The sequence below is a fragment of the Falco biarmicus genome, chromosome 7, assembly GCF_023638135.1.
Source record: "Falco biarmicus isolate bFalBia1 chromosome 7, bFalBia1.pri, whole genome shotgun sequence".
Lineage (NCBI taxonomy): Eukaryota > Metazoa > Chordata > Aves > Falconiformes > Falconidae > Falco > Falco biarmicus.
Genome location: NC_079294.1, coordinates 27,854,976 through 27,880,312, shown reverse-complemented (window position 1 = coordinate 27,880,312; position 25,337 = coordinate 27,854,976). Strand labels below are relative to the sequence as shown.

General features: G+C 53.2%; 1 protein-coding gene across 1 annotated transcript in view; it reads left to right on the top strand.

The window, feature by feature from the left end:
• ALX4 (ALX homeobox 4) overlaps positions 1 to 19,965 on the top strand; it is a 41,495-nt gene extending 21,530 nt beyond the window's left edge. Inside the window, exons 2-4 of the mRNA XM_056347858.1 lie at positions 7,605 to 7,915; positions 15,678 to 15,806; positions 17,907 to 19,965. Coding sequence (XP_056203833.1) covers positions 7,605 to 7,915; positions 15,678 to 15,806; positions 17,907 to 18,230 — 764 coding nt within the window. The 3' untranslated portion in view covers positions 18,231 to 19,965. The remainder of the gene's footprint in view (positions 1 to 7,604; positions 7,916 to 15,677; positions 15,807 to 17,906) is intronic.
• The last annotated feature ends 5,372 nt before the right edge of the window (positions 19,966 to 25,337 follow it).

Genomic DNA, 25,337 nt, shown 5'->3' with positions numbered 1-25,337 from the left:
ACTTTGCACGTAGCCTAATGAGGCCACATCTGGAGTGCTGTGCCCAGTTCTGGGCTCCCCAGTTCCAGAGAGACAGGGAGCTACTGGGGAGGGTCCAGCGGAGGGCTACGAAGATGACTTTGGGATGGAGCGTCTCCCTTGTGAGGAAAGGCTGGGAGAGCTGGTCCTGTTTGGTCTGGAGAAGAGAAGAATGAGAGGGGATCCTACCAATGTCTACAAATATCTTAAGGGCGGGTGCCAAGAGGACGGGGCCAGGCTCCGTTCAGTGGTGCCCAGTGACCGGACAAGGGGCAATGGGCACAAACTGCCACACAAGAAATTCCATCTGAATATGAGGAAAAATTTTACCCTGAGGGTGCCAGAGCACTGGGACAGGCTTCCCAGAGAGGTTGTGGAGTCTCCATCTCTGGAGGCGTTCAAAACCCACCAGGACGCGACTGTGCAACCTGCTCTAGGAGAACCTGCTCTAGCAGGGGGCTGGATTAGTTGATCTCGAGAGGCCCCTTCCAACCCTGACTGTTCTGTGATTCTGTGATTCTGTGGCATGCTGAAAACCTACACCACCCTCAGCCCTGTGCCTGGGGCTGCCTGTGTGGGATCTGCTGAATCTACTGGCTGCTCCGGAGCTGCGCAGAGGTGACTGTCACCTCCCTCTGCTGTCACTTAAAAAGCCGTCTTGTGTCTGGTCCTAGCCTGGAAGAGCACATCCCCAAAGCACTGTGTCATCCCCTGTGGCCACTGAGGACCTTCAGGTGAGGAAAAAGCTAGGTCACAAAGAGATTCATGGGTTCATCAGAGAGAACCAAGATGCCCAGCTCCAGAATATTTGGCATAAACAATCATCTCCTTTTGCCTTCAGTAGTGAGGAAACTAGTAAGCAACTGAGCAGTTTCATTTTCTCCCTGTGGAGAAAATGGCAGTACATTTTCTTGCTCTTTCTCTTTTCTTAGCTGGTATTCTGGGAGCCAGAAAGTCAGCTACAATTACAGCAGGTTGCTAGAAACTTTTTTGTGCCTTCAAAATTCGTAGTCAGCTCTTTCCTGCTGTTCAAATGAATGTGCCACATGAAGAAAGACTTGGGGCATAAACTGTGCCTTTTTACTCTAGCCACAGCTTCTATGCAGAGTTTTCAGAACTGCTTTGTTTACGTAAAAGCCAGTTTTGTTAGTGTCCTTTAAATAACATGAAAGAGGAGCAAGCAGCGCATGTTGCATTTGTGCAGACAATACTGAGCTCTCCCCAAGTAGCCACAGGGTGTGTGAGTTCAGCTAATCAGACAACAAAGCAATATGTGCCCTCGAAAGCAGATGTTTGTATTGGAAAAAAAACACTAGTTCAGAAAAAAAGCAAAAGGAACAGCAACTTTCACAAACAAATAACACACACGCAGACACACACGGACACGTTCCCTAGGCTTGCTGTGACATATACTTCTTAGCAGCACTAGAGTTAATATTTATCAAGCTGTCTGTCCCCAGACGCACACAGTGGTTTACTCTGGGAGAGTGTAACCAGCCAGGCACAAGAGAAGTGCAGCCAGGGCTGAGGCAGTTTTGACTCCCAGGGAAGCATCTCTGGGGCACACAGAGTAGAGATAGAGCCAGTGACTTAAGTCATCTGCTGCTGGCAGGGCCACTGAAAGCTTCTGGACCCACTGGTGCTGTGTGACACTGTTGGCACTGCCCCCAGGCTGCTTTTCAGGAACAGGAGTTTTTGAGATCTTTCTGCTCCGGGCCTTAGCACCGCTCCTGCTGTATGCTCTGCTCAGAAAAGTAAGTCTCTTCTTGAGGAGAGGAGCCCTAGGTGTTGCCAGGAGGAGCACAGTAGAAAGAAATGCTCCTCTCCTCCTTTCATCTTTCTACAAGTAGGCTTTTCTGCAGCTCTGTCTGTAATTAGCTCTCCAAGGTGGCCAGGTATTTCATAGCTATTTTTAGTCCACAGATCTCAGTACATCCCCCCTTTGCTGTAGAGCCTCAGGAGGCTGCAGGCAGCAGGGCACCAGTGCCAACAGCTTTGGTCAGGCTCAGCAGAGACAGCCGGTGCCCACACAGATGAGCACATTCATGCAGTGGTCTCCCCAGCACAATGGGAAGTCAGTGCATGCAACGCTGTGAGCAGAGGAGCTGCCCAGATTATGTTCCAGCCTTCCTTCAGGTTCTGCAGGATCAACCAAATGAGCTCCCTGGCTGGGACAGATGGACAGATGTGCTTTCATACAGGAACCAGCTCTGTTTTATGCAAATGCAAGGGAACTGCTGGTAGACTGGACACAAGTGATGTGTTCATCCTTATCCAGAGTTGAAATGCAGATGCTCCAACCAGTTTCTGCTTAGCAGTAAGGGTAACTGCAGCTTCCAGGATGATGCCACTGGCTTGTGTCTTATGCAGACTTCTACCACCTGCATTTAAAAGATGGATGCTGCCCTGTTTTACCCTTCAGTTGGACCCGAGTGAATGTGTATATCTGATCATTGCTAAGAAAATCAGGGATGCCACATTCAGCTAAAAAATAGTGGGTCTTTTCTCTATCTTTAAACTCTTTGCTACATCTGTCGGCTTCAAAAGCACTGGCTCCCTGAACAGAAATAAACCTAAAGATTTGGGCCTTTATATGTCTAAAATCAAGCCTCTCCATTTTATCCTATATGACCCAAAATGTGTATATTTTTAAAATGATAGCCTTGTGCTGACTTCTAGGCTTCAATGACAGACAGGAGGCAGAAGGCTGCAACAGGCAACTTGGGAACAAGCATAATGGCTTCAGCATGTGTTAAGGCAAGATCACAAGGACTGGATAAGGTTACTACGGCTGGCCAAGTCCTGGAGGTGTGCTGGCTGGGCTGTGGGGCAAATCTTCTTTGGTAAAAAGTATAGAATACACTGCCCAAACCCTACCTAGGCAAAATTTTAGCATTGGTATTTAAGCAAGAGATGAGAGGATGACATTAAGAGCCAGAACTGGATTTAAAAAGTCATCTTAAACATCTGCACTAGAGGTTCAGTGGTTTGGGATTTTGTTTTTTTTTTAAACATAGCTGCTATGAAAAGTAAGAGTCAGACTGCAGCTGTGCAGGCAGGGAGAGGCACCATGAAATGGCCAGTGTAGGAAGCCATAGGGATCTGGGGGTGGGCAGGGGAGAAAACCCCTGTGCCCACAGCTAGGAAGGAGGGCAGAAGGCCCCTACATCATTTAATGTGGGAGGAAAGAGGTGCAGCCACGTGTCACCCATGCCATGTGCTTTGGACTTGGGTCAGCTGCCAGCAGGCAGCCTCTGTGAGCTGCCACGTGCTGGTAGGGGTCCAAGTGTTCAGGGCTATGCTCAGAGTTCCCTGGGGCTGGGATAGTGTGGGGCTCCTCACTGAGACCGTAATACCTTGGATGAAACGCCACCAGAGCAGTACATTAGCAATGCCAAGATCCTGCAGGCCTCTTTGCCTGGAGCGTTGGGGGAAACAGCCCTGCGCCAGCTGTGTCCCTGGGTTTTGCTGGCCATGTAGCTGTCTTGCAGCCTTGTAGGCTGTGGGGCTGCCATCAGAGGATGTATGTGAAAGAATCTCTTGTGAAGGAGCTGTGGCTGGGCTTCTCATGCACGTACTGTGCAAAGGAGACCCATTATGTGAAGCTGGGCCCAAACCTGACATGTGGATGCACCAGGCTGACTTTGCTCTAAATTAAATTTCACGGATAAGATTGTACATAGTGAATATTTTACTTCATCATCCTTCCAAAACAGCACACTTTGGGAACAAAGAAGATACAAGCTGTGAATCCACGTGTTGTGATGGCATGGCTAAAATGGCCATTCCCTCCAGGAAGGTGTCAGCAGAGCAGGGTGATGCCTGGCCATCCTGGGGGTTCACTGCGTGGCCATGTGTGCAGAATGGTCTGTGTCTCCTGCACCCCTTTCCTCCTCCATGGGGTTTCCAGAACAGGCATGGTGAGATTGGAAAGGCATATCCCCTCCAGGTGAACTGGGGGTGCAGGCAGCTCTCCTGCCTGAAAAGAGGAGCAGTGTGATGCTCATGGCCCAAGTGCCCAGCTCTGCTGGGCTGTCCCTGCCCATCAGCAACTAACACAGGGAAGGTCTTAGAAGTGCTGATGGTCTAGCAGGCAGCCAAGGCACTGGGAGAGCCGGGTATAAGTGTGGGAAGCCAGCAAATCTACTTCTACTTGTCCTTCTACTGCTATGAGGGCAAGAACAGACTCATAAGCAGTGAAGGAGGCACCAAGTGGACCTGTTGGGCTTGTGAGGGTGTGATGATGCTCACATAACCTCCTTGTCATGGAGATCTTCACAATATGTAACTCAAGGTCTCTCTAGGTTTGATTAGAAACAGACACCCCAAACTTTGCACTGAAACTTTGAGGCCATCTCCAGTTACAGGAAGTCTGGGCATATCCATATGCAGATGTATGCAATTTGTTTCACTTCAGCAGTTAGCATGACTGTTTTGAGGCCAGGGAGCCTGTTTCTAGGGAATGAGAGTTACTTTTTGGGATGCTCAACCGAGGGTGGATGCACGCCATCCCCTCCTTATGCTGCTGCCCCTGCTCCCTGCCTCCATCCCACTGTTGCTGCACAGAGACAGCTTATCCCTGCCTGTGCCCACAGGGGCTGGAGGTGAAGGAGCCCATGTCTGCTGCAGCAGGAGAGCAGCGTGGCTGAGCTGGCAAGGGAGGCTCTGGGCTGGCAGCTGGCAGGCACAGGGACACCTAGCGCCTACGCAGCAGGGACAGTGGCTTGCTCCTTGGGGCTGATGGCTTGTGGCGGAGATAACTATCGCTGCTGAAAACCCTGGGCCCAGCTCCCAGCTGCAGTTTGAGCTATGCAGTCAATAAAATTAGATGAGACCCAGAGCTGCTCTGTGTGTGTGTGTTCATGCAGACCCTTCCCCAGCTGGCTGAGCCACTCAAGCAGATAAGAAACAGCAGAGGAGTTCCTGATGAAAAGCCTCAGATCTTGTGCTTGCTGCTGCTGGAGTCGCAGGTGACCCGGGTGTTGGGGAGGCAGCCAGCACAAAGGCACAGGGAGGAAACGTCCTGAGCTTCCTGACATCATAAAAAATAAAAAAAAAGAAAGAAAGGAAGAAAAAATATTCCTGGAAAACCTTTATTTATTATTCCATCTCTACTGACTTTCATAGGTGGTAACCCATTGCTGCAGATTTTCTGGAACTGTTTTATTATCATTAGTTTTCAAAATTATAAATATCATGGCCAAAGCATAAGATTTATGCAGTCTGTGGGGCAGGGCACTGTCCCAGCCTGTTTTGGATGGGTCTGTCAACCTGCATCTCCCAGGACGTGGCGGAGGAGGCCAGCTGGTCTGAGAGTGCAGGTGCAAAGAGGAGGCAGGGTGGCAGTCACTGGCCTGGACATAGGTTCCAGGGTCCAAGGATCATAAATCTTGGCAAAATGTTCCTAAGGATCAAAGCAAAGAGAGTTGAGATAGACAATGTAAGGCTTTGCTGAGCATTGCAGGGAGCCCCTTGAAAGCCTGAGGGAACAGTATTAGAGAAAGCAATAAATCTGAAAACAAGTAGGGTGGTAGTGGCAGATAGCACCTGCATCTGGGCCACCTTCATCACCAGTGTGCCTTCGACTTCCCTATACTAACTTGACATTTTTTTTCTCAAATCCCTTTCATAGCTCATCCTCCTAAGCTTAAACCTGGGCATTCCTTGATCTCCTGCCAGAGGGTGACAGCTACATTTCATCCTCCTGTTTCCATCCCAATCACCTCAATGCAGTCTTTCAGCTGCGAGAGTGAGAAGAGGGCAAGGATACATATACCTTCTCACAAGCCCACTCATGGGCTTTTGGCTGTGAAGCCATGACAGAGTCATTCACAGAAGGCTAAGCTATAAATATATAGTGAACTAAGTGGCAGGATGTTGTAATGAGGATGAGTGCTGGAAAAAAATGGGGATTTCCAAAGACATGGGCTAAGATGCCTGAGCTGGCATTAATGACCCTGGATATGACACAGCTGGGGAAAGCTCCCAGTGGGGACATCACTAGATCAGTCTCCCAGAAAGACTGATCCTGGACTGAGAACATTTAAAAATAGGCTAATGTGAAATTAAAAAAAAAAAAAAAAAGATTAGCCAGTTGGCATGATCTTGGCTTGGTAAGGAGAGCATGGATAGGAAGTACCACCACACCCTTTCCTTCCTGGACTTTTAGGAGCCCGGTGTAGTGGCTCAAGGTTAAACCCTGCAGTAGGGCTACCATGTTTTTTGTCCAAAGATACCAGCCAGAAATGTGGGTGGGCAGGCATGACACTGGGCTGCACAGCTTATGTGAGGTGGGCCGGTCACTCACACAAATCCCCCTTTTTCTGGTCTGGGACAGCCTGCTGCGCAAAGCAGCAGCAGCAGGCAAGGGAGATCCACAGCCCCTTGCCATGGGTCCCTACCAGGGTCCTGCTGGCGTGGCAGCACTCTTGCTAATGAAGGGGCCACCACTGTTACTGGAGGCAGGAGAGGATAGCCCATCACAGTGTCTGTGCCTGAGGATGCGTATGCTCTGTTACAGATGCTCAAGGTGGTTTTACTTGTAGCTGCTAAGCCTTAGAGAGGAACTAGCTCACTGTAGTGGTTGAAATGTCCACCTCCTGCTTTGCCATACTGCTCCTGTACATCATGGACCGTTAATTATGAATTGTTGAGGGCAGGCAGAGCTGCCCAGGCTGCTGTCAGGCTCCTCTCGATTCTCTCTGCCCCACACACAGGCTGGAGTGTTTCCATAGGTGTCTCACACCAGCCTTTTCTGTGGCACTAAGCACCGTTCATAGCCTCTTTGCCAAAAGCAGTGAAAGTCTTCGCTGAAGGCTGTGGGGGTGACTGTGGGGTATCAGTCAGGAACACCTCTGCTGACACACCACCTTTGCCTGGGGATGCAAGAGCAGAAAACAGACCCCACGGAGTGTGATGCGTGGCTGCTCTCTATCCCTGGTTTTCTACTGTGTGTTATTCAGTAGGGGAGCTTGGATGGGCTGGTGACAAGGCACCATCTTTCAAGGCCTGGGTTTTGGTCCCTTCTGTCCTCAGAGACCTCTCCTGTGGCCAGGACCAAGGAACATAGTGCTCTGCAAGGTTCAGTCCCACTGTGGGCAGTGGGAGGGTGAAGAAGGGTCTTGCTGGGGTGCGTGCACATGGGTGTGCCAGGCTCATCTTTCCACCCAGTTCCTGGCAGGGGACTGGGAGGAGCTGGCAGAACTCATCCCAACCTCCCTTTCCCCAACTATGCTGACACCCATAGACTGTCAACCCCCCCTACCATAACAGCCACGTCCTGCCTTAAATACAGCCTGGCCAGCTGCCTGTGCCACCCCCGAGCAGAACTCCCAACACCTCCAAAGCTGAAGCCAGCAGCTCTCCTACACCCAGGGCAGCCCTCTGGGGCAGCCCTGCCCAGGCTGCTGTCAATCTCCCTTGCCTGTGTTTGGGGACTGCTGCCCAGCTGCTGTGGCTACCTTTAATTGGTTGAACCAATTAACCAGTCAAAAGATTTACACCTGTCTCCTCTTTCTCTCTTCCTCCTCAAACCTGTCCTCATCTCCCCTCCCTGTCCTCCTCTCCTTGCCCTCCCACCTCAACAGGCAAGGAGAGCAGTTTGGCAGAGGCTGACTTGCAGCCAAGCTCCGACCCTTCGGGAATGGACAGCAGCTACCTCAGCGTGAAGGAGGGTGGGGTGAAAGTGCCCCAGGACAGGGCCAGCACGGACCTCCCCAGCCCCATGGACAAGGCCGACTCAGAGAGCAACAAGGGCAAAAAGCGGAGGAACCGCACCACCTTCACTAGCTACCAGCTGGAGGAGCTGGAGAAGGTTTTCCAGAAGACCCACTACCCAGATGTCTATGCCAGGGAGCAGCTAGCCATGAGGACAGACCTCACCGAGGCTCGTGTACAGGTAATGGGGGATGACCTGGGGCTGGGCGAGCTGCAAACAAGCCCCTGCTCTCTGGGGAGTGAAACCATGAGCCCTGCAAATTTGTTGTCCCTTGCTGTACCTGAGGTCCCCTGCAGCCCCTGCCCACCTGCTGGCAGCTGAGCCCTGTCCAGAGCCTGTGCTGCAGGGACAGGACAGGGAGGTACATCCATGGTGATGAGCTGGTGGGGCAAGCCTCATCACCAACATAAAACTATTATGATCACTACTTTCTTTGGGAGACTCAGCAGGGGACACAGGTTCGTTAGTCTGGGTGGGAGCAAGCTTTCCCACAGTACGGATTCTTTTTGGCAAGATGGGGATGTGGAGGTGACCTGTTCAGTACCAGAGAGCATGAGGTGATACAGGAGAGGTAGCTCTTGTTGCCTGCTTGGCCAAGCAGGCGCTGAGACTGCACAAAGCCTGGTGATCTGGAGCAAACAGGTGCTCCCACCACCTTGAGAAGAGCGGCAGAGCCCAACAGTCTCAATTGCCTCCACCCACCCACGTGCCAGCTCCCATGAGCTTGCTCCCCCAAGATAACCTGGGGGTCCAGCAGAGCCAAACCCCACATGGAAGGAGTGAAAGATTCCCTGAGTGCTGCCCTTCACTCTGAGTCAGGGTTAAACTGGAGGCCTGGCAGAGCTCAGAAATGTGCAAAAAGGAGCACCATCACTTGGAGTGGACATCCAGAGCTCATGACTTTATGGCCATCAAAGGTCCTGCTGAAGCTTAGGCTCTCATTCTCCAGCCTAGCTAATCCTGTGACTTCTGTCTGCAGGTATATATCAGCCTACCACCCCCCAGAACCTGCATTAGCATCAGGAATAGCTGGCACGTGGAGACATCTGTACCTCTTACAGCAGGAAGACTCCTGGGTCCCAGGCATCCCGACTTGCTCTCTAACCTTTACAAGTAGCTGTTGCAAACAGTTGAAGTAGCTGGGCCAGCACCCTTGCAAAAGTCAATTTTAGTCTGTAAATTTGCTTCCATTTTCAACTAGCTGCAGGATTTTTCTTGTTTGCTTGCCTAAATTGGTTTGTAGGGCTGGTGTGCTCTTCTTTCCCACAGCTGTTTCTCTTCAGGCTGGACACGGCTGCATTTCAGCGGAAAGCAGCGTGGTTCCCATTGGTCCTGTGCCTAGCGTGCTGAGCACTGCGGGATGGGCAGAGGAGGGCAGCGCTACAGCCGTCAGCTCTTTACGTCTGCCACTGATGAAGCCCTGGATTTCCCAGGGACACATCACAAGTGCTGACGGGGTCTCCTGGGGGGCCATGAGCGGCATCGCCTTACTGATTGTCCAGTGCATGAAATTCCTTTCGCTCAGGAATGAAAATGAGGTGCTGGAGGGTGGTAATCTCCTCCCGCTCGCCTCTGAGCTAGGGTGTGCAGCTAGCGCTTCCCAGCTAGCAAGCAGGGCTGGCGAACAGAGCCAGGGCAGGCAAGGCGGATACAATTCACAAGTGGAACCCACAGTCTCAGGGGTTTTTTTCCCCACTTTACTGCTGGCTAACACTGCAGCTGAGGGCAGGAACGCTTCTGCAGGCAGCCAGGAGGAAATGTGGCAGAGGGAGGGTGCAGCCTGGGAGTTCCACTCTGCCCTGAGATAAGGGTCCCAGCAGCCCACCACCACGGGCAGCTGAGAACAGCCCCTCTCCTCTTGCAGCCGCCAGTGCAGCTCGCGCTTGGGACAGCGATGACAGGGCTCATGTAATGGAGCGGCTGAAGGGCTTGTCTAAGTGGTCTGGCTACTCGAGCACTTACCCCGGGGTGAAAGGGGTAAGCACTTGCATTTCACTCATTCCCCCAGCCCTGCCAGGAAGGACCCTGTCCCTCAGGCTGCAGGCTGGCACCCAGCCACTGCCTTGTGACGAAGGGCTGCCGTGCCATCGGTAGAAATGCAGACTCCCTGTCACTGGAGAGCGAGAATCAGCAGGCTCATGCTAAGTGCTGTGGGTGCTGGCTGGGTAGGCTCAGGGGCACCCCGAGTGCCCACATTTCATGTAAGTCCCCAGGGGGCTGGGGCTGCCAGCTAGCAAGCTGCTTAGCCTTGGCGCGATGGCTGTAGCCCCCAGGGGGCATGGGGACACAGCTTGGAGTGGCACAGGACTCTTCTGCTGATGGCACAGGGCTATGCTTCGCACAAGGGAGGCGTTCGGGGCTGGGGCCTTAGTGAATCACCTAGTGCCTGTCTCAAGCTATAACACAACCCAGAGCTGGTTTAAGCTTGCCTTTGGCCTCCCACCCCTCTGGGCAGCTCTGCTCTGTGGGGGCCTCATGCCATCACTGCAGTACCAAGGGCCGTCAGCTCACGGCCAAAGTGTGTGGACAGGCATGGGGCAACAGCTCAGGTGACTGATGGCAAAGCAAAGGCCTACTGCAAGGGCCCAACCAGAGCCAAGGCAGAGGGTGGAAATCACGAATAAGCCATGAGAGCCATACTTCTTTCCTCCTGCAAGCCAAATGGCCACTACGTATTCAGAGACCCTCCACCAAGCTGGCAGGGGCTCTGGCTGCTGTGGGGTGTCTGGACACACACCTGCTGAAGCCCCATGGGCCTTCTCCATAACTCCTCTTCCAGGGGAGGTATGGTCCTCTAAGGGATGGCGAGTCCTGGGATAATTTCACGGAGGCCAGCTTCAGCTGCCTGCAATGCTGAACTAAGCAAAGCAGAGCAGCAGGAAGGTGAGGCACCCAGCATGTTTGAGGTATGATGCTCCCTCCCACAGCTGGAGCCAACTTTTGGCTCGAGGTCATCCCCTCTAGCCAGGCTTGGCTCCCTGGGGAGCGCAACCAGCCACCGCACTGCAGGCAGGAGCAGATGTGGAGTCCAGACAGGCAAGTGGCAGCTCTGTTTTTCTTCCACCCCTTTCCCAAGCTCACGCTTCATTAGTGAAATAGCCGCCAGAGATCCCGGTGCCTGGAGAAGAGCTCATGCCAGCAGCATGCGTGGGGCAGGCTGTGCTGTCTGCGGAGTGGTGGCATCCTGCAGCCTGACGCTCTCCTGCTCCATTTCTCTGCCTGTCTTGGTTTCCATCCATCAGTGCTGGTATCCAACAATGCCAAAGCTAATTTCCCCTGTGATGCAATGCAACATTTTGCCTGCCTGCCCACCACAACCTGGCCCCTTGTTGCCAGGTACTATTAAGCTATTGCTCGTCCCTTTTTTCCAAAGTGGGAGCCATGTGTAAGCCCTGCACAGAGGCAGAGCCACACAGCCAGGGGGAGGCTGCTGGGGCTCAGAAACAAACCTGCAAGGGTGCACAGTGGGCACTGCTTTCATGTAGGTCCTACACAGCGTGCATATCCTGTTCCTTTCTCTTCCTCTTCCGTGTCTGGGACTGCAGACCTCCAGAAAGAGCTCCTGCTCAGTAGCAGCAACTGCCTGAGCTTCTTCCAGCCCATCCAGGGCTGTAGCAGGTATCTGAGGCAGTGGCACTGGAGAGACATGGTAGACACACACGTATTCACACATGGCTCTTTCCCCTTGTATGCATGCATGCACACCCCCATGACAGCCTGGCCCTGGCTGTTCATCTCTCTTGAGTTGTGAGCATCTCTGCCTCCTGGCCTGCCCTGTGGCAGAGGAGAAAGAGATGGAGCTGGAAGGAGGCTTCACAGCCAGGGAATATAAACCCTCAGCCAGTCCCCCTCTGAGCCAGCCTTATGATTGCTGGGACCATTAATGAAATGTTTTTGGTGGTGACCCTGTGATGCGTCGGAGGCTTGAAAGTGAGAGGGAAGTGTCAAACTCCACCGTAGCAAAATCGCTGCTTTGGAAAAAAAAGAAAAGAAAAAAAGCAAAGCAAGAAGTAATATATCTTGATCCCTTTCCCCCTATAAAACCCTGGGAGGCTGGTGGAAGGAGCGGAAAGACTGAGCTAAGCCTGCAGGAAATTAAACATGAAATGAAAACAAGCTCGAGTTATTCAATTCTCTCATCCCAGGCTCCAATTTCCCATTCCAGGCCACTGATAAAATGGTGTCCAGTTTCAGTGCTCAAGGATGAATTCTGGCTCTGTTCTTCAGGCTGGAAAGCAAAGGGCTGGTGGCCATCTCTGGGAAGAGGGGAGACAGCCCAGCCTTTCGCAGAGGGATAGAGTCCTGGAGACCAGACAGACAGACAGACAGATGGAGGCTGAGCAGGAGGCCAGCAGGACTGGATGGCAGGGATGGGGAGAATGGATGCTGTGAGGCTGCCAGGAGAGAGCAGGCATGCGAGAGGCTTGAATGTGGCAGCCAGCTCTTGTCTGCATCGGGGCAGCAATGCAGTGAGGGGGGCTTGAGCACAGGGCGTGGGGCACCACACTGGCTCTAGCCCTGTGGCTGCCACCAGCCCACCACCACGCGTGCAGGGGCCAGCCTCACCCTCCACCACTGCACTGGGGTGGGCAGGAGGGAGGGGAAATCACTTTTTTAACTTGGAGAAAGGACAAATGCAGCAATGCAGTCCCCAGCTATCCAGCCATGACCAGAGGGGCCTGGGTGAGGTCCCAGTTCAGCCCGGCTGCCCGTAGCCTGTGCAGGGCGAGTGGGGCTCCATGGCAGGGGCAGGCCAGCAGCTCCAGCTGGGTGCCAGGGTAGCAGCAGCAAGACAGCCACCAGGAGCCTCCTGCTTTCTTTGTCTCAGGCCGTTCCCAGCCTCTCCACCCCCTGCAGCACATCAGCTGTGTATGCATATGGATTTAGGTACCAGCATATGGCTGAATGTTTATGGAGACATGAAACATTTTCAGTTCTGTAGTTTTTTATAGGGCTGATTTGGTACGTCAGGCCTTATCAAAGCATTGTCTGCAGGAGTCAGATACATGACATTACCCTACACTCCCATTCTAATTGTTAACACTGAGATGCAGCCCACAGCGACTGCTTATCCCTGGGTGAAGAACCCCATCCTGACCCCAGGGGATGTGCTGCACCAACCCTTGCAACCTCCGCTGTCACATCTTCATCCCATAGCAGCCTCTCTTGATGAAAGGTGACAAGCAACGAAAGAAAAATGGACTTTTGCTGGGTTTTAGATTTGCTTTTTAAAAGCAGGTGGTTTCTAAGATTGAGGAAATACTTAGGATTAGTTGTTTTTTTTTCCTGACATCTTCGCATTATACATTGTCTTGCCTGCCCTGTTTTCCCTGGAACACAGTGGAGGCCTGGAGAAACCTGCCTGCAGGACACCAAGCAGCCTAAAAGGACTTGGACCAGAGAAGAAAGAAGAATTTTAAAAAGTGGTTCAAACCTTGTCACGAGTGTTTTGGAGCAGTGGATCACTGCCAGCCCTCAGAGTGTCTCCAGTGCCCCCGGCATCAGCACTTTGACTGAAGATGCTCCTCTTTTTCAGCCTAATGCGATGGTTTGCCACAGCCTCCCAGCCCACCGGTCACGTGGGGATTGCAATTCAGGAACTGCCAGTTTAAGCCATTTTGCTCTGTCAGTGCCCATTCAATCCAATGCATAAATGAGGAACAGCAGAGCACAAGCCTGTGCCGGAGACCCTGCTCTGCCTCGTCTGGCCCTGAGGAAACCTCCCTGTGGCTCCGGCAGGGCAGCTGCTGTACCACCCCAGGAAAGCCGAGCGCACAAATCCCACGCTGATGGCTTTGGAGGTGACGCTGCAGAGCTGGGCACTGCCGTGGGAGCCTGTGCTGGGCCGCCCTGCTCCCGGGCGGGATGCTCAGGCAGGCTCCCCTGCACTGCAGTGCAGGTGTGTGGGCAGGCGAGCTGGTGCCTTCACCAAGCCGGGGAACGGCCGCATATGCCTGGCATATGTTCGCCCCAGCCTCACGCACAGCCAGCGCTCTGCTCCCTACCTGCTCTCCACCCCTCTGTGCACAGCAGGGCCTCCTCCGCCCAAGGAGGAACCGGGTCACCACCACTAACTTTGAATCTGCAGATCAAAGCAGCATGATCTGGGCCAGCCCTGGGACTGGCCTGCAGCTGGGCTGGAGCAGCTGTGCCAGGAAGAGGTAGAAGAAAAGCAGACAGATGCCTGGGGCATCAAACCTGCTCCAGTAGGATGGTCTTTGGGTACAGCATGTGCTCAGCTGGGGTAAAGTTAGGACCTTTCTGCTGGTGCTTTTTGCACTGGCTGAAAATCCTCACAGGGTGTTTGGTTTGGGATGGGGCGTTAATATCAGGTTGCTACTTTGGGTATGGCTAGCATGGCTGGCTTGTGGGTGACCCATGCCAGTGGCATTGCCATGGCTGTGGAGCAGGGAACTAAACCCTACACCATCCACAGCCCACATGGGGAGGACATGCCCGGGTGCTGCACTGTCCACACCCTGCACCAAGCAGCCCACAGCCCGTGGCCAGACCCAGCTACCCACTCGTACCACAGGGCTGGCCACAGCGGGGAGCTGTGAGAGACCAGCACAAGGCTGCCTGCATGGCAGGGAGGGGGAAAATGAGGCAGGAGACCCTAAAACGACTCTTCCAGCACAAGCAAGATCAGCTCAGACCAGAAATCACAGACCCTCGGTCCTGTCTCTCCCTGTAGCAGCTTCTAGCTGTACTGATGTAGGCTGTAAAGGCTGTAAAAACCGCTCTCATGCCCCCTGAAAGGCAGCCTGCCACCCCACCCTGTGCCAAGTGCCCAGCTTGCCACGCTGTCCTCTGGAGACATGAGCTTCCCACACAGCGTCTGGTTTCCCGAGCTGCCTGCCAAGCAGCGGAGCTGCCCCACGGCCAGGCGCAGGTAGAGCCAAGCTTTTCGTTAGTGATTCCCCCCTCCCGCCGTGAGTCACCATGTAAAACTCGAAGCAGAACTCAGCAGCTCTAGGACTGCTCCTTTCATGCACTGGCGTGACCTGCACAACCCAGCCCCTGGTGATCGCCTGCATCTCTCAATGCCTTCAAAGCGGCTCTTGATTGATGTGTTTCCCTGACTCACAAGCTTCAAGAGGCTTTGAAGACACTGGGCCAGGCTCTGATCTCTCTTAGGCTGATGCAAATCAGGAGCAATGGTGCTGACAACAGTGCAATAATCCACACTGATGTCAAGCCAGTAAAAATAAGAGCAGAATCAGAGTTTTGGTCTTTCCTCTGCCTTGAAGGGATCCGAGCAGCACTGTGAAGCAGAGAGCTGCAAAGCCTGCGAAGAAAACTCAGTGTAAAGCAAAGGACATGCAATGCTGTAGAAAGGCACATGTCCTTTCCTGCAGCTAAGGAGGGAAAGGGTGTCGTGCTTTTTATTTTTTTTTTCACAGTTAAGAAAAATAAGACAGAGCTCAGTGAGAAAAGCAAGCTCTGAGCCAATGGCATTGTCATAGCCAGGATCAGGCCAGGGGAAAGCCCCAGCACTGCTGGTTTCAGCCTGGCAGCAGCACACACGAATGTATTCACACTTCTTGTCTGAGACTGGCTGACTGAGACTGGCACGAGAGCTGCCGGCAGCGCCTGGGTAATGCTGATGTAGGGGTGTGAGGAGGGTGAGCTATCCCAGGGCAAACCAGGCTGTGGGAACCAAGAGCTGTGAATGTCCCCAGACAGGCAGGACACCGAAAGATGGGCAGCGCCTTTTGCTCCCGGTTTGGGAGTGCAGGCTCGCCCCAGACCCTCCCAGGGATGCTGGGCAGGACCGCTGCTTCCCCTCAGGGCTTTGTGGGGGGCAGCACCCTGCCCTGTGCCGTTCACAACCATCCACCTGGTGAAGCCCTGTCTGCCAGTGGGCTCCTTGGGGCTGCCAGGCTCCCAGCCACCGCTGGCAGCTCCCCTTGTTCACAGCCCCCTCTTGCCCTCTCCCCAGGTGTGGTTTCAGAACCGGCGAGCGAAATGGCGCAAGCGAGAGAGGTTTGGTCAGATGCAGCAGGTCCGGACCCACTTCTCCACCGCATACGAGCTGCCCCTGCTCACCCGTGCTGAGAATTATGCCCAGGTGAGTGCATCCCCCTGCCCTGGCCCATCTGTCCCAATGCCTGCTGGACACATCACCTCTGCTCCCTGTCTCCCAAAGTGATGCTTCGCTTCTTGGGTTCATCCGCCTGCCCTCATGCAGGTCTTCAAGAGAGCCAGGGCTAGGGCTATACTGCCAAGGACTGAAGGGCCAGGAGCTATTTAGCAGAGTGTCCTGCCCTGCTCCCTCATGCCCTGGCCCCGAGCAGCCATCTCCAAAGCAGGCATCAAGCCCAGCCCTGCGTGACATAGTGCAACCACCCTCTGGGCACAGGTTGCCCTGCTCAGCACACCCTATTACGCTGTCCATCTCCCATCACATGTGCTGCTGCCCACTAACTTTCTGCTGGTTTGGAAAAGGTCCAAAAGGTTATTTCATGCCTAAAGAGCAGCAGTTCCCAGGAAAGCTTCCTGTTGCCTTGCCTAGGTTTCCATGCCCCTTCTTAAGGCAGTTGGACAAAAGCATTTATCCCCTGGGAAATTCCCACAGCTGTCTCCCAGCGATGGACTGTAGTACCCGCAGCGCACTTGGTGACGTCTGGGGATGCTTCCCGAGGGACTTGCGGGTTTGTGCTCCAAAGGGAGCCTTGTTGGGTATCTGGGGCTGCTCCCAGGGCCTGTTGAAACTGTTCCTGCCCTGACCCAGGAGGCAGGTGACACAGCTGCCTCCCCGCCTTTGCATCCTGTCCTGGGAAACCTGTCACCACAGTAGACTCCTAAGCACTGGGCTAGCCCCCATTTCACAACACTGCCTTCAGATGATGCCAGGGCAGAGCAGACAGGCATTTGTTAGCTAAAGGGCTAGGCTGTGCCCCCGCAAAGCACTCCCTCCATCCTGCCAACTCCTTCCCACCACCCAGAATTTGCCTGAGGGCACAGTTCTGCAGGCATGATGCTCTGAACCCAACTTGTCCTCACAGATCTGCTGAGAGTCCTCCCCCTGCAACACCCCGGCTGTCAGCCACCTCCTCAGCCAATGCCACACCAAAGCTGCCTCACAGCCAGGCCAAGAGCATTTAACCTCTCTCCTGCTTGGCGTCTCCCCTGAACTGAACAAGAAGCCCTTATGAAACAGCTGAGAGGTGCCAAAGTAGCTTTTTCAAGCAGAGGACACTCCCAGCAGCCTTTTCAGCACTTCATTCTCTTGCCTTTGTAATTTATACTGCTCCCTCCCTCCATACTGCCCTCCTCTCACAGCCCTAGAGATCAAAAAAATGAAAAGCAATTTGCAGGAGGTAAGAGATCAGAGAGGGCCCAAGGGCGAGCAGTGCAGCGGGCGGTGGGATGAAGGGCCCTTTGCTCTCTAGCTCCAGCCAGCTGCTCGCCTCCTCCCTGCTTTCATCCTTCATGCCCCTGTCCCCCTGCCGCCGCAGCACACCTACTCCCACTGGCAAATACTGAGCTCCTCTCCTTTCTTCTGCAATATCATTTTATGAGTGACACTGCAGGAGCCAGGCGACCTTCCTCAACAGGCAAGGAGCATTGCTGGGGAGAGGGGCAGGGAAACTGCCTGTGCTGGGGGCTGCAGGCAGCTCAGCTCTGACGGGCACATCTGTGCGGTAGAAAAAAGCCCTTGCCTAGGCAAAGCTGCCCCAAGCTGGGGCAGGAGGGTAGATCAGCATTCTTGCAGCGTCCCTTTCTGCCTGTTCCTTCTGTATTGGGTAGGCCCACAGAAACACCATGGATGGCTCCAGGGTTTCTGGGTTTCTGTGCTGGGAGCATCCTTGCTCCAAAGAGTGCTCAGTGCGAAAAGATAAAAGAGAAATGGCGGGGAACAGATGAACAGAGAGACTATGGCAGAGGAGGGGCACAGTACTGCTCCCTGTGAGCTAGTCTTCCACACTCCCTGCCCTGTCTGGGCTGGCATACAGATTTTGGAGCAGATTTGCTCCAGGGGGGGCTGCGGATGCTGCAGCTGGAGGGGGCCAGCATACCGCATCCCATTGTACCGGCTGTCCCTCGTGTGCAGGGCTGCCCTGCGGGGTGGCGGCAGGGCCAGGGCCAGACATGCTCTATCCCACCAGGCCAGCCGCTGGCCACGTTCTGCGCAGGGCAGCCCTAACGCTTCTTTTCCCATCCCCAGATCCAGAACCCCTCCTGGATTGGCAACAATGGAGCTGCCTCCCCTGTGCCCGCCTGCGTTGTCCCCTGTGAGACGGTGCCCTCCTGCATGTCCCCCCATGCTCATCCCCACGCAGCTGGCGGCGTCTCCGAGTTCCTCGGTGTCTCTGGCCCTGGCAGCCACGTGGGACAGACTCACATGGGCAGCCTCTTTGGCACGGCTGGGATGAGCCCCGGCCTCAACGGCTATGAGCTGAACAGCGAGCCGGACCGCAAGACCTCCAGCATCGCTGCCCTGAGGATGAAAGCGAAGGAGCACAGCGCCGCTATCTCCTGGGCGACATGACAGGGTTGCAGCCCAGCACCCATGAGACATGGAGAGAGCACATGGGGACAGCCAAATAAATCCATCCGCTTGGACTCCAGACAGCAGTTGCCTCCTCGGGGATGTGAATACAGCACTTTTAGCTACCCTAGGCATATAAAGTACATATGTTAACGTAAGTGGAGTGTTTCCAGCATGAACACAGCAGCTCCCGGCTTCCCAGGATCAGGCTTCCAGGGGAGAGGGAGGCTGTAGAGCAGCACCTCTTCCAGTGAGATCTGGGTTGGGATGTGTCCTCTCTCACCAACACCTCCCCAATAACCTGGGCATTTTTTCTCCCCGCTCCTTCTTCTGACACCAGATCTGCCTTTCCAAAGAGCAAGAGCCCACTGGCATTTCAGCAGCTTCTCCGCCCCCGCCCCCCATCTTGCCCTCCTAATTTGTCAACAGTGTTGCTCAGATCTCTTCTGCCCTGGGCCCTGGATGGGGGCTCTGGCACCAGCAAAGAGACACCTCTCAGGGTGCTCCTGTCTGTTTAGCAGGAGCCACGACTTCCCACAGCTGAGTGGGGAACAGGGATAGGAAGATACCCGAAAGTATAAAGAAGGCAACGGTAGCCCACCTCCTTCTAACCTGTTTCCTCTCCATCTTGCAGTCTGAGATGAAGCACAGAGCCGTAGAGGCCTGTGAAGGGGATGTTTCTCTTCCCAGCATGGCACGGTGCTACCACGCTGAGAGTCTTTGCCAGCCGTCTGGCGACCCAGCTGGAGATGCACCCCAGCAGACGATAGCTTCCCAGCATGGATGGCTGCCCCAGGGAGTGCCCGGGGTTTGCTTTGCCATGGTTGTGGTCAATGTTGAGGCTCTTGTGCATGGTGGGGCAGCAAAATGTTTCCTCTGGCATTCACTGAGTTGGGAATTACCATCCTCAATTTAGAGACAGCAGCTATGGGAGGGGAGTACAGTCGCTGTGTAAATCCACAGGTGCCCAAAGAGACTGCTTTGAGAAACAGCTCAATTGCTATCACACAGCCACAGTTGCGTGAGGCCATGGAATTCCTCATACACCTTGTGCTGGGGTCAGAAGCATGCAACGACAGCCCCTCCCTGCAGCCCTCCACCCCAGGGCCCTGCTGCACACAGCTGCTGTGGGTGTCTCCACGTCAGGGACAGCACAGGGAGCAGGCTGGGAAGGGACTCAAGGCTGAGCAAGGCAGTGCTGCCCCATCTCCAGCCACCTCGGATCCTCTTCACCTTGCAGAGGAAGCAGGAGACACCAGAACTTGCCTGTTTTTTTCTGAGCCAATATGCATCCCCACTTTTCCCTCCCAGCCCTCTTACCTGCACAGTGCTAACTGTTAAGTAAGATCTCCTTTGCAAGGCTAAATCTTCTACAAGCTTTTCAATGATCTCGTAGTGCTAGGAATAATTTTGGAACATCCTTTTACCCCACTGAATTATCACCAAGGAGAAGCTGAAGGTCAGCGCAGCACTATGACCCACACAGCATGGCTATGCAGACTGAGCTTGAGCTGGGGCAGCCGTCTCTGAGATTCTCAAGGGAGCTACAGGATTTTGCTCCCATAAAAAGTTGTGTGTCACCCTGCCCTCCCTCCTCATGCTCAGTGTTAGGGACTCTAGTAGTTCTACATCCAGGAATATTTAGTGGTCTTGGAAAAGGCTCCAAATAAGCTACAGCCAAATATCAGGTTTCAGGTTAACAAGATATGCAAGTATTTCTATAACGCCTGCACTGCCAGACACTACCTGAATGATACAGCGTTGCTAGATCAAATGTAATATTTATTTATTGGAATAAGAACAGACCAGTAGCAGTCTCTTTTCTCTTCCCAGAAATGCTAAGAGATGCCTGCCTCGGTACTCACAGGGAACCAGCACGCGTATACCACACCACGTGTACAACCAGGGCCTCTCCCATCACAAGGAGCCAGGACTTATGTCCCAGCCTAAACTTTCAGCCGAGCCATCGGGCTTGATGGCTTAGGTGCTAAAAGTGATGCTGATCACTGAACCAGCCAGGATCCTGCTGCCCAGCTGGAGGTGTACATCACCCCCACCAGATGCCCCAGAAGCCACCGAGGGTCCCAGCCCTCCCAGGGATTAGTGGCAGGAGGCAGCTTCTCCAGCAGATTTTGTGCAGGCAGCCAAGTGTGCTGTGGAGAGCATTTCCCCAGGTATACTGGGGAGCATGATGCATCCCACAGTCAGCAGGGAAGCCCGCGAAGGGCCGCTGCCCCAACGGCCGAGGAACATTACTGACAAGGCAAATTTGCAGCCCGCAGAGCTGAGGAGCTGATGGTGGGGTAGGCACATGGGGACATGGTCCCACGTGGCCTTCAGCTACCAGAGGCAGCTCCAACAGAGGGCCACAGCCATTCAAGAGCTTAGCCGCATTCCCTAGTGAAGTTAAAGGGTAGTTTTTGCTCCCGGACTTCCATGGGGCCAGGATTTCAACCAAGCTGTTTAACAGCTCAGAGGATTAAGTGCTGTATCCCCAGTCTTGTTAGAGAGAGAGGAGAGTCTCCTGGTAGCAGACTTGGCATTTACAGAGGCTCGCTCCCTCCTTCCTCTCACCTTAATATCCATGTGCAAAGCACATATCAGACGCACTCAATCTATTTTAAATGCCACTGTGTGTGCCTGGCCCGGAGCCTGCCTGAAAGCACGATGAGGTGAGGGGGGATGCTGCTCCTCGGAGCCCTCCTGCCTCCTGCCGCTGGTGGCCCCGCTGCTGGCCGGGCTCTGCCTCACCCCTCGGGTGCTGCCGCCGCAGCCACACAGTCCCTCGCACCCACACCTGTGGGTCGTGCTGGAAGGCACTCCCCTCAGAAATCTCCAAAAGCAGCTATTCAGGCAGTTTTTAAGCATCTGTATTTACACATATTTTTTAAATTAATTTAAAAGCTTTTTTAAACTAGCTGTTAAATTAACAAGAAAAACTGTATAAATATATATATACATATATATATATCTATCTTAATCTAGCCAACCTGTGGCTACTGCATTTCTTAAGGGTCACAGGGTCATTGCTGTTCTTGCAATCTCAAGTTACCAGGATGATGCCTTTTTTAATTATGATTATGATTATTATTTTAATACCTTTCAACTCTATTTATGACTTTCTTCTCTATTTATTTCTTATTTAGTATTTTACTCCTGCCCATACATTGAGTTGCGATTCCCTGGCTTGGATTTGCCTTTGAAGCTGCAAGCTTCATCCCCAGCCACTGCCAAAATATGTCACCAGCCCCAGCCACCCTGGCACCTGCCATGCCTGTAGTGGCACCCTCTGTGGGTGCAGCACCTGCAGCACCCAGCTAGCTGGGCTCACCCAGCTGCCCTGCCTGGCCTTGTGGAGGTAGCAGAACATTTCTCGCAAGCAGTCCTGGCTCTGGCTGTGCAGCAGGTACCCTAGAAGGGGGCTGCCTTACACTGCCCGTGGTTAGAAACACCAGAGACATCCCAGAGCTTTGAGACTAAGGGATATAAATAGAGCAGCGTGGGTTCCCGGCATCAGCTTAAAAGCAGTTGGGTACCACTCGCCTCCAAGTATTTGGACACACCTCTTGCTTACGAGCAGTAGCTAGTGCTTTGGTAGCAACTGCAAACCAGTGGTGAACCAGGCCTGGGCTTGCTGAGCCCTGCAGGGTCCAGATTCTAAGGGCCGCTGTGCCTCAACAGGCTCATGGTGGGGAGCAAGACAGGGGCCAGATGAGCCCCCCAGCACCTTGCCCACAGCCAACACTGCCACCCACCCACTCTTAGCAGGCTCCCGACGGCAGCCAGGCTCCGGCTGCCGCCTCCCGAGTATGCTACTCAGTTCAGGTCTCGCTGGCCCAGCACCCACCTGGGTAGAACCCACAGGGAAGAGGACCAAGACAGCAAAGTGAAGGAGAGCCAGCCTCCCTCCTCCCTAGAGCCCACAGCAGCATGTGTGTGAGCACACATCCCTGCCAGAGCGCGCATCCCTGCTGGAGCAGGCCTGGCCTGAGCCGTGAGCATTGGCTGGGCGTTAGGGGAAGGCCACACGTAGTGACAGCATGACACACACGAGGTTACAGAGCTGCAGCACACATGGCTTTACTTGCTCTGTCACCGTGGGATTGCAGCACCAACCTGGGCCAGGCATACCCAGTGTGCCAGCCGAGCAGAGCTGCCGACTGGGCTTCTCCAGTGGTGGAAGTGTTTTGGGGCAGGGAGACACGTTCCCCTGACTCCCAAAGGACACCCAGACCGGGCAGCACGTTGTAAAACACTCTTCAAATGAACAAAGGCAAAAAGGTAGTTTCCTGGAAACGGATTGAAAAATAATTGAGCAGTGGCAGAGCCCTGTGTTTTACTCCGCTGCTTTGACTGATGCAGCAAAAAGCAAACAGACCAAAGGAGAAATTAAACCCAAATGGGAAGGGGGTGCAGAATTGGATGGAAAGTCATTCAGCCCTTTGCAGCTTCCCAAGGGAGCTGGGAGGAGGCAATGGAGTGGCCTTGCACCCCCTTAACTCTTTGCTGGTAACATGGTTCCCCACTCCCCCCACATAGCTAGGTAGGTAGATAGATCTAGGACTTTTATACTACTGATTTTGAAGGACAGTTTTCAATGTATAATAATATAACAGTTTAGGTGTGCAGTGTTTGAAAGAGAGACGGGGAGAAAGAAAGAAAACAAACCTCAATCAATATTATTGTTTTTTTGTTGTAAAATATTGTAACCTTGTATAAACGCAACCTCTTTTTTTTTTTTTTTTTTTCCTTTAGCTTAACAGCCTGGGGTAGAACATACTAAAAAAATAAAAAAGTTTTAAAAAAGTTCAGGAGAAAAAAAGAATAAAAAAAAAATCATTAAAAATGTTGCCATGTGAGGTTTGTGCCATGCAATGTTATTGCCTATGCAACCATGTATTACCAGTTCATTACAGTGGACTATTAAAAAAGAACAAACAGTCTTGCAGCTTGGTTCTTTTTAACTTTTTCTGAAGTAAGTTATTGCACTTGCAGGTTTGGGGTTTTTTTTTTGTTTTTTTTTTTTTGGGAGGTGGGGGGGCTGGAATTTCTGGGTGCTGATTTTTATTTTTCCAGTTTTTGAAAGCAGTGGCATCACTGCAAAGGGCTCTGCTTCCCAGCTGCCCTGGCCAAGGGGGCACAAACACTGTTGTTGTTGTTTTCGTTTGCAATAAACTCCTTCTCTTCTCTCCTCTCAACTGCAATCTGGCTGGTTTGTTCCTGACTCATGACAGATGAAATGTGATCAGAGGGGCCTCCAAAATCTCACGTTAATTGAAGTTGGCAAAAAATACTAACAGTGCCCTTTTGAACTGCTGACGCAGTGCAGAATGGATTAGCCGGGGGTAGATTAACAACAGGTGGCAGCTCACGGGCCGCTGCTTCTCCCTGTACAAAGAGATGGTTAACAGCCAGCAGCCAGGCACAGGAACACCCTGCCCGCCAGCTCCCAGCTAACCAGGGCCTCGCAGCTTCTGGGAGCACTTGGCATCACCGACAGCCGGCACAGAGGGCATGGCGGCTGCAGGAGAGAGAGGATGGTCTCCCCGGCTCACTGCTCAGGAGCTGCTGCTTCTGGCAAAGCCTAGGCCTTGCAGGGCTCCTAGCCCTTCCCAAGCAGTCCGTAACGAGGCAGGAGGGAATCCATAATGGCTGACACAAGGAGAAGTGACTTGGCACAAGACGCCGTGGAGCTGGGGAGCCTCAGCCCACCGGCTCTCCGTGCTACGGCACCACTGCTTTTATACAGCACAGTCCAAAGCCCCAGCCCACCTGGGGCTGGCAGTGGGGGCACCCTGCCCCCGGAAAAGTGCTCCGTTCTCCCACATTCCTACAGGTCCAGTCAATGCTCCCTCCCCTCCCGGCTCTGCTTTGGCAGAGGACTCGGAAGTCACCTCACCTGCCCTGCCCTCCGCTGTGGCTCTGCCAGGTTGCCCAGAGGCGCCTGCCAGCAGCCGGGCACTGCTCACTGGGCTGCGGGGCAGGCTGAGCCACCTGGGCTTCACCCCTCCCTGTACCGAGGGGAGGGCTGGTCTCAGCCCCACGCGTTCCCGGGGCAGGTCTCTTGCCCCATCTCAGCGTGGGGAAAACTGGGTTCCAGGATGGCCCTTTCTGCTGCTTTTGCTCAGTGAATAAACTCGGCTGTGAAGCCGTCTCCTCCAGAGTCAGCAGATCCACTGGCACCAGAAAAAGGCCAAGCCCCTGCACCTAGACACTGGGTGAACTGGAAAGTGCCCTTCACGTTCAGGCAGCGCCGAGAAGGTGCCCAGCAGCTGTCAACAACCCACCAAGACCCACAGAGCCCCTCTGGCCTTTCCATCAGTTGGCTAGGAGCATCAGCTCAGCTCAGATGGAGCGTGGCTGTTTTCCATCTTGTAGAGAAACGGATAATGCAGGTGCTGTTGCAAGCTTATCCATTCCTCTCACTTGTAGGAGAAAAATTCCCTCCCTCCCCAAGCACTCAAAGCCAGATTCTCCAGATGTTGGCAGAGTTCAGACTGTTGAGAGCCTAAAGCCAGTTTCAGTAACATCCTGGCTGTATGGGTTTACATCAGAAATTGCTCCTGGCCTGAATGTTGCCAAAGAGCTAAAAAGTCTCTCTGTAAACTCTAGATAGTGGCAGGACCCAGATTAGAAATGTGCATTCTTTTCTTGAAGCTGTACTTTCCTACTGGCATTACAGGAGTTGTTTAAAACACATGGAAAAAGTTTTCTCTGGGAGATGTGGCTACAGCACCTAGGTTAACGCGTTCCTTCTCTGCTGGAGAATAAGACTTTGAGGCAGGGCAAAGTTCAGCCAGTTTTAATGAAAAACAATTTTTTCTTCCTGTAAACTAAACAGATTTGCCTTTTTTCTTCCTCTTTTTAAAAGCAGGTTATTAACCTTTAAGCAGATGGATGTACAATAATCTTCTCATTGGCAAGGAAGGCAACAGCCATGCAAGGTGCATCTACTTACAGCCAGCTGCAGCCCACATGTAAAGGTGTTGCATTTAATCTGAGACAAACAAGTGTTTATTATTTGTGAAAGGATCTTCCACTTTCTCTTGCTTTTCAGTTCGTAACTTACTCACGGGACAAAAAGACAGATGCTCCGAGTTAGCAATC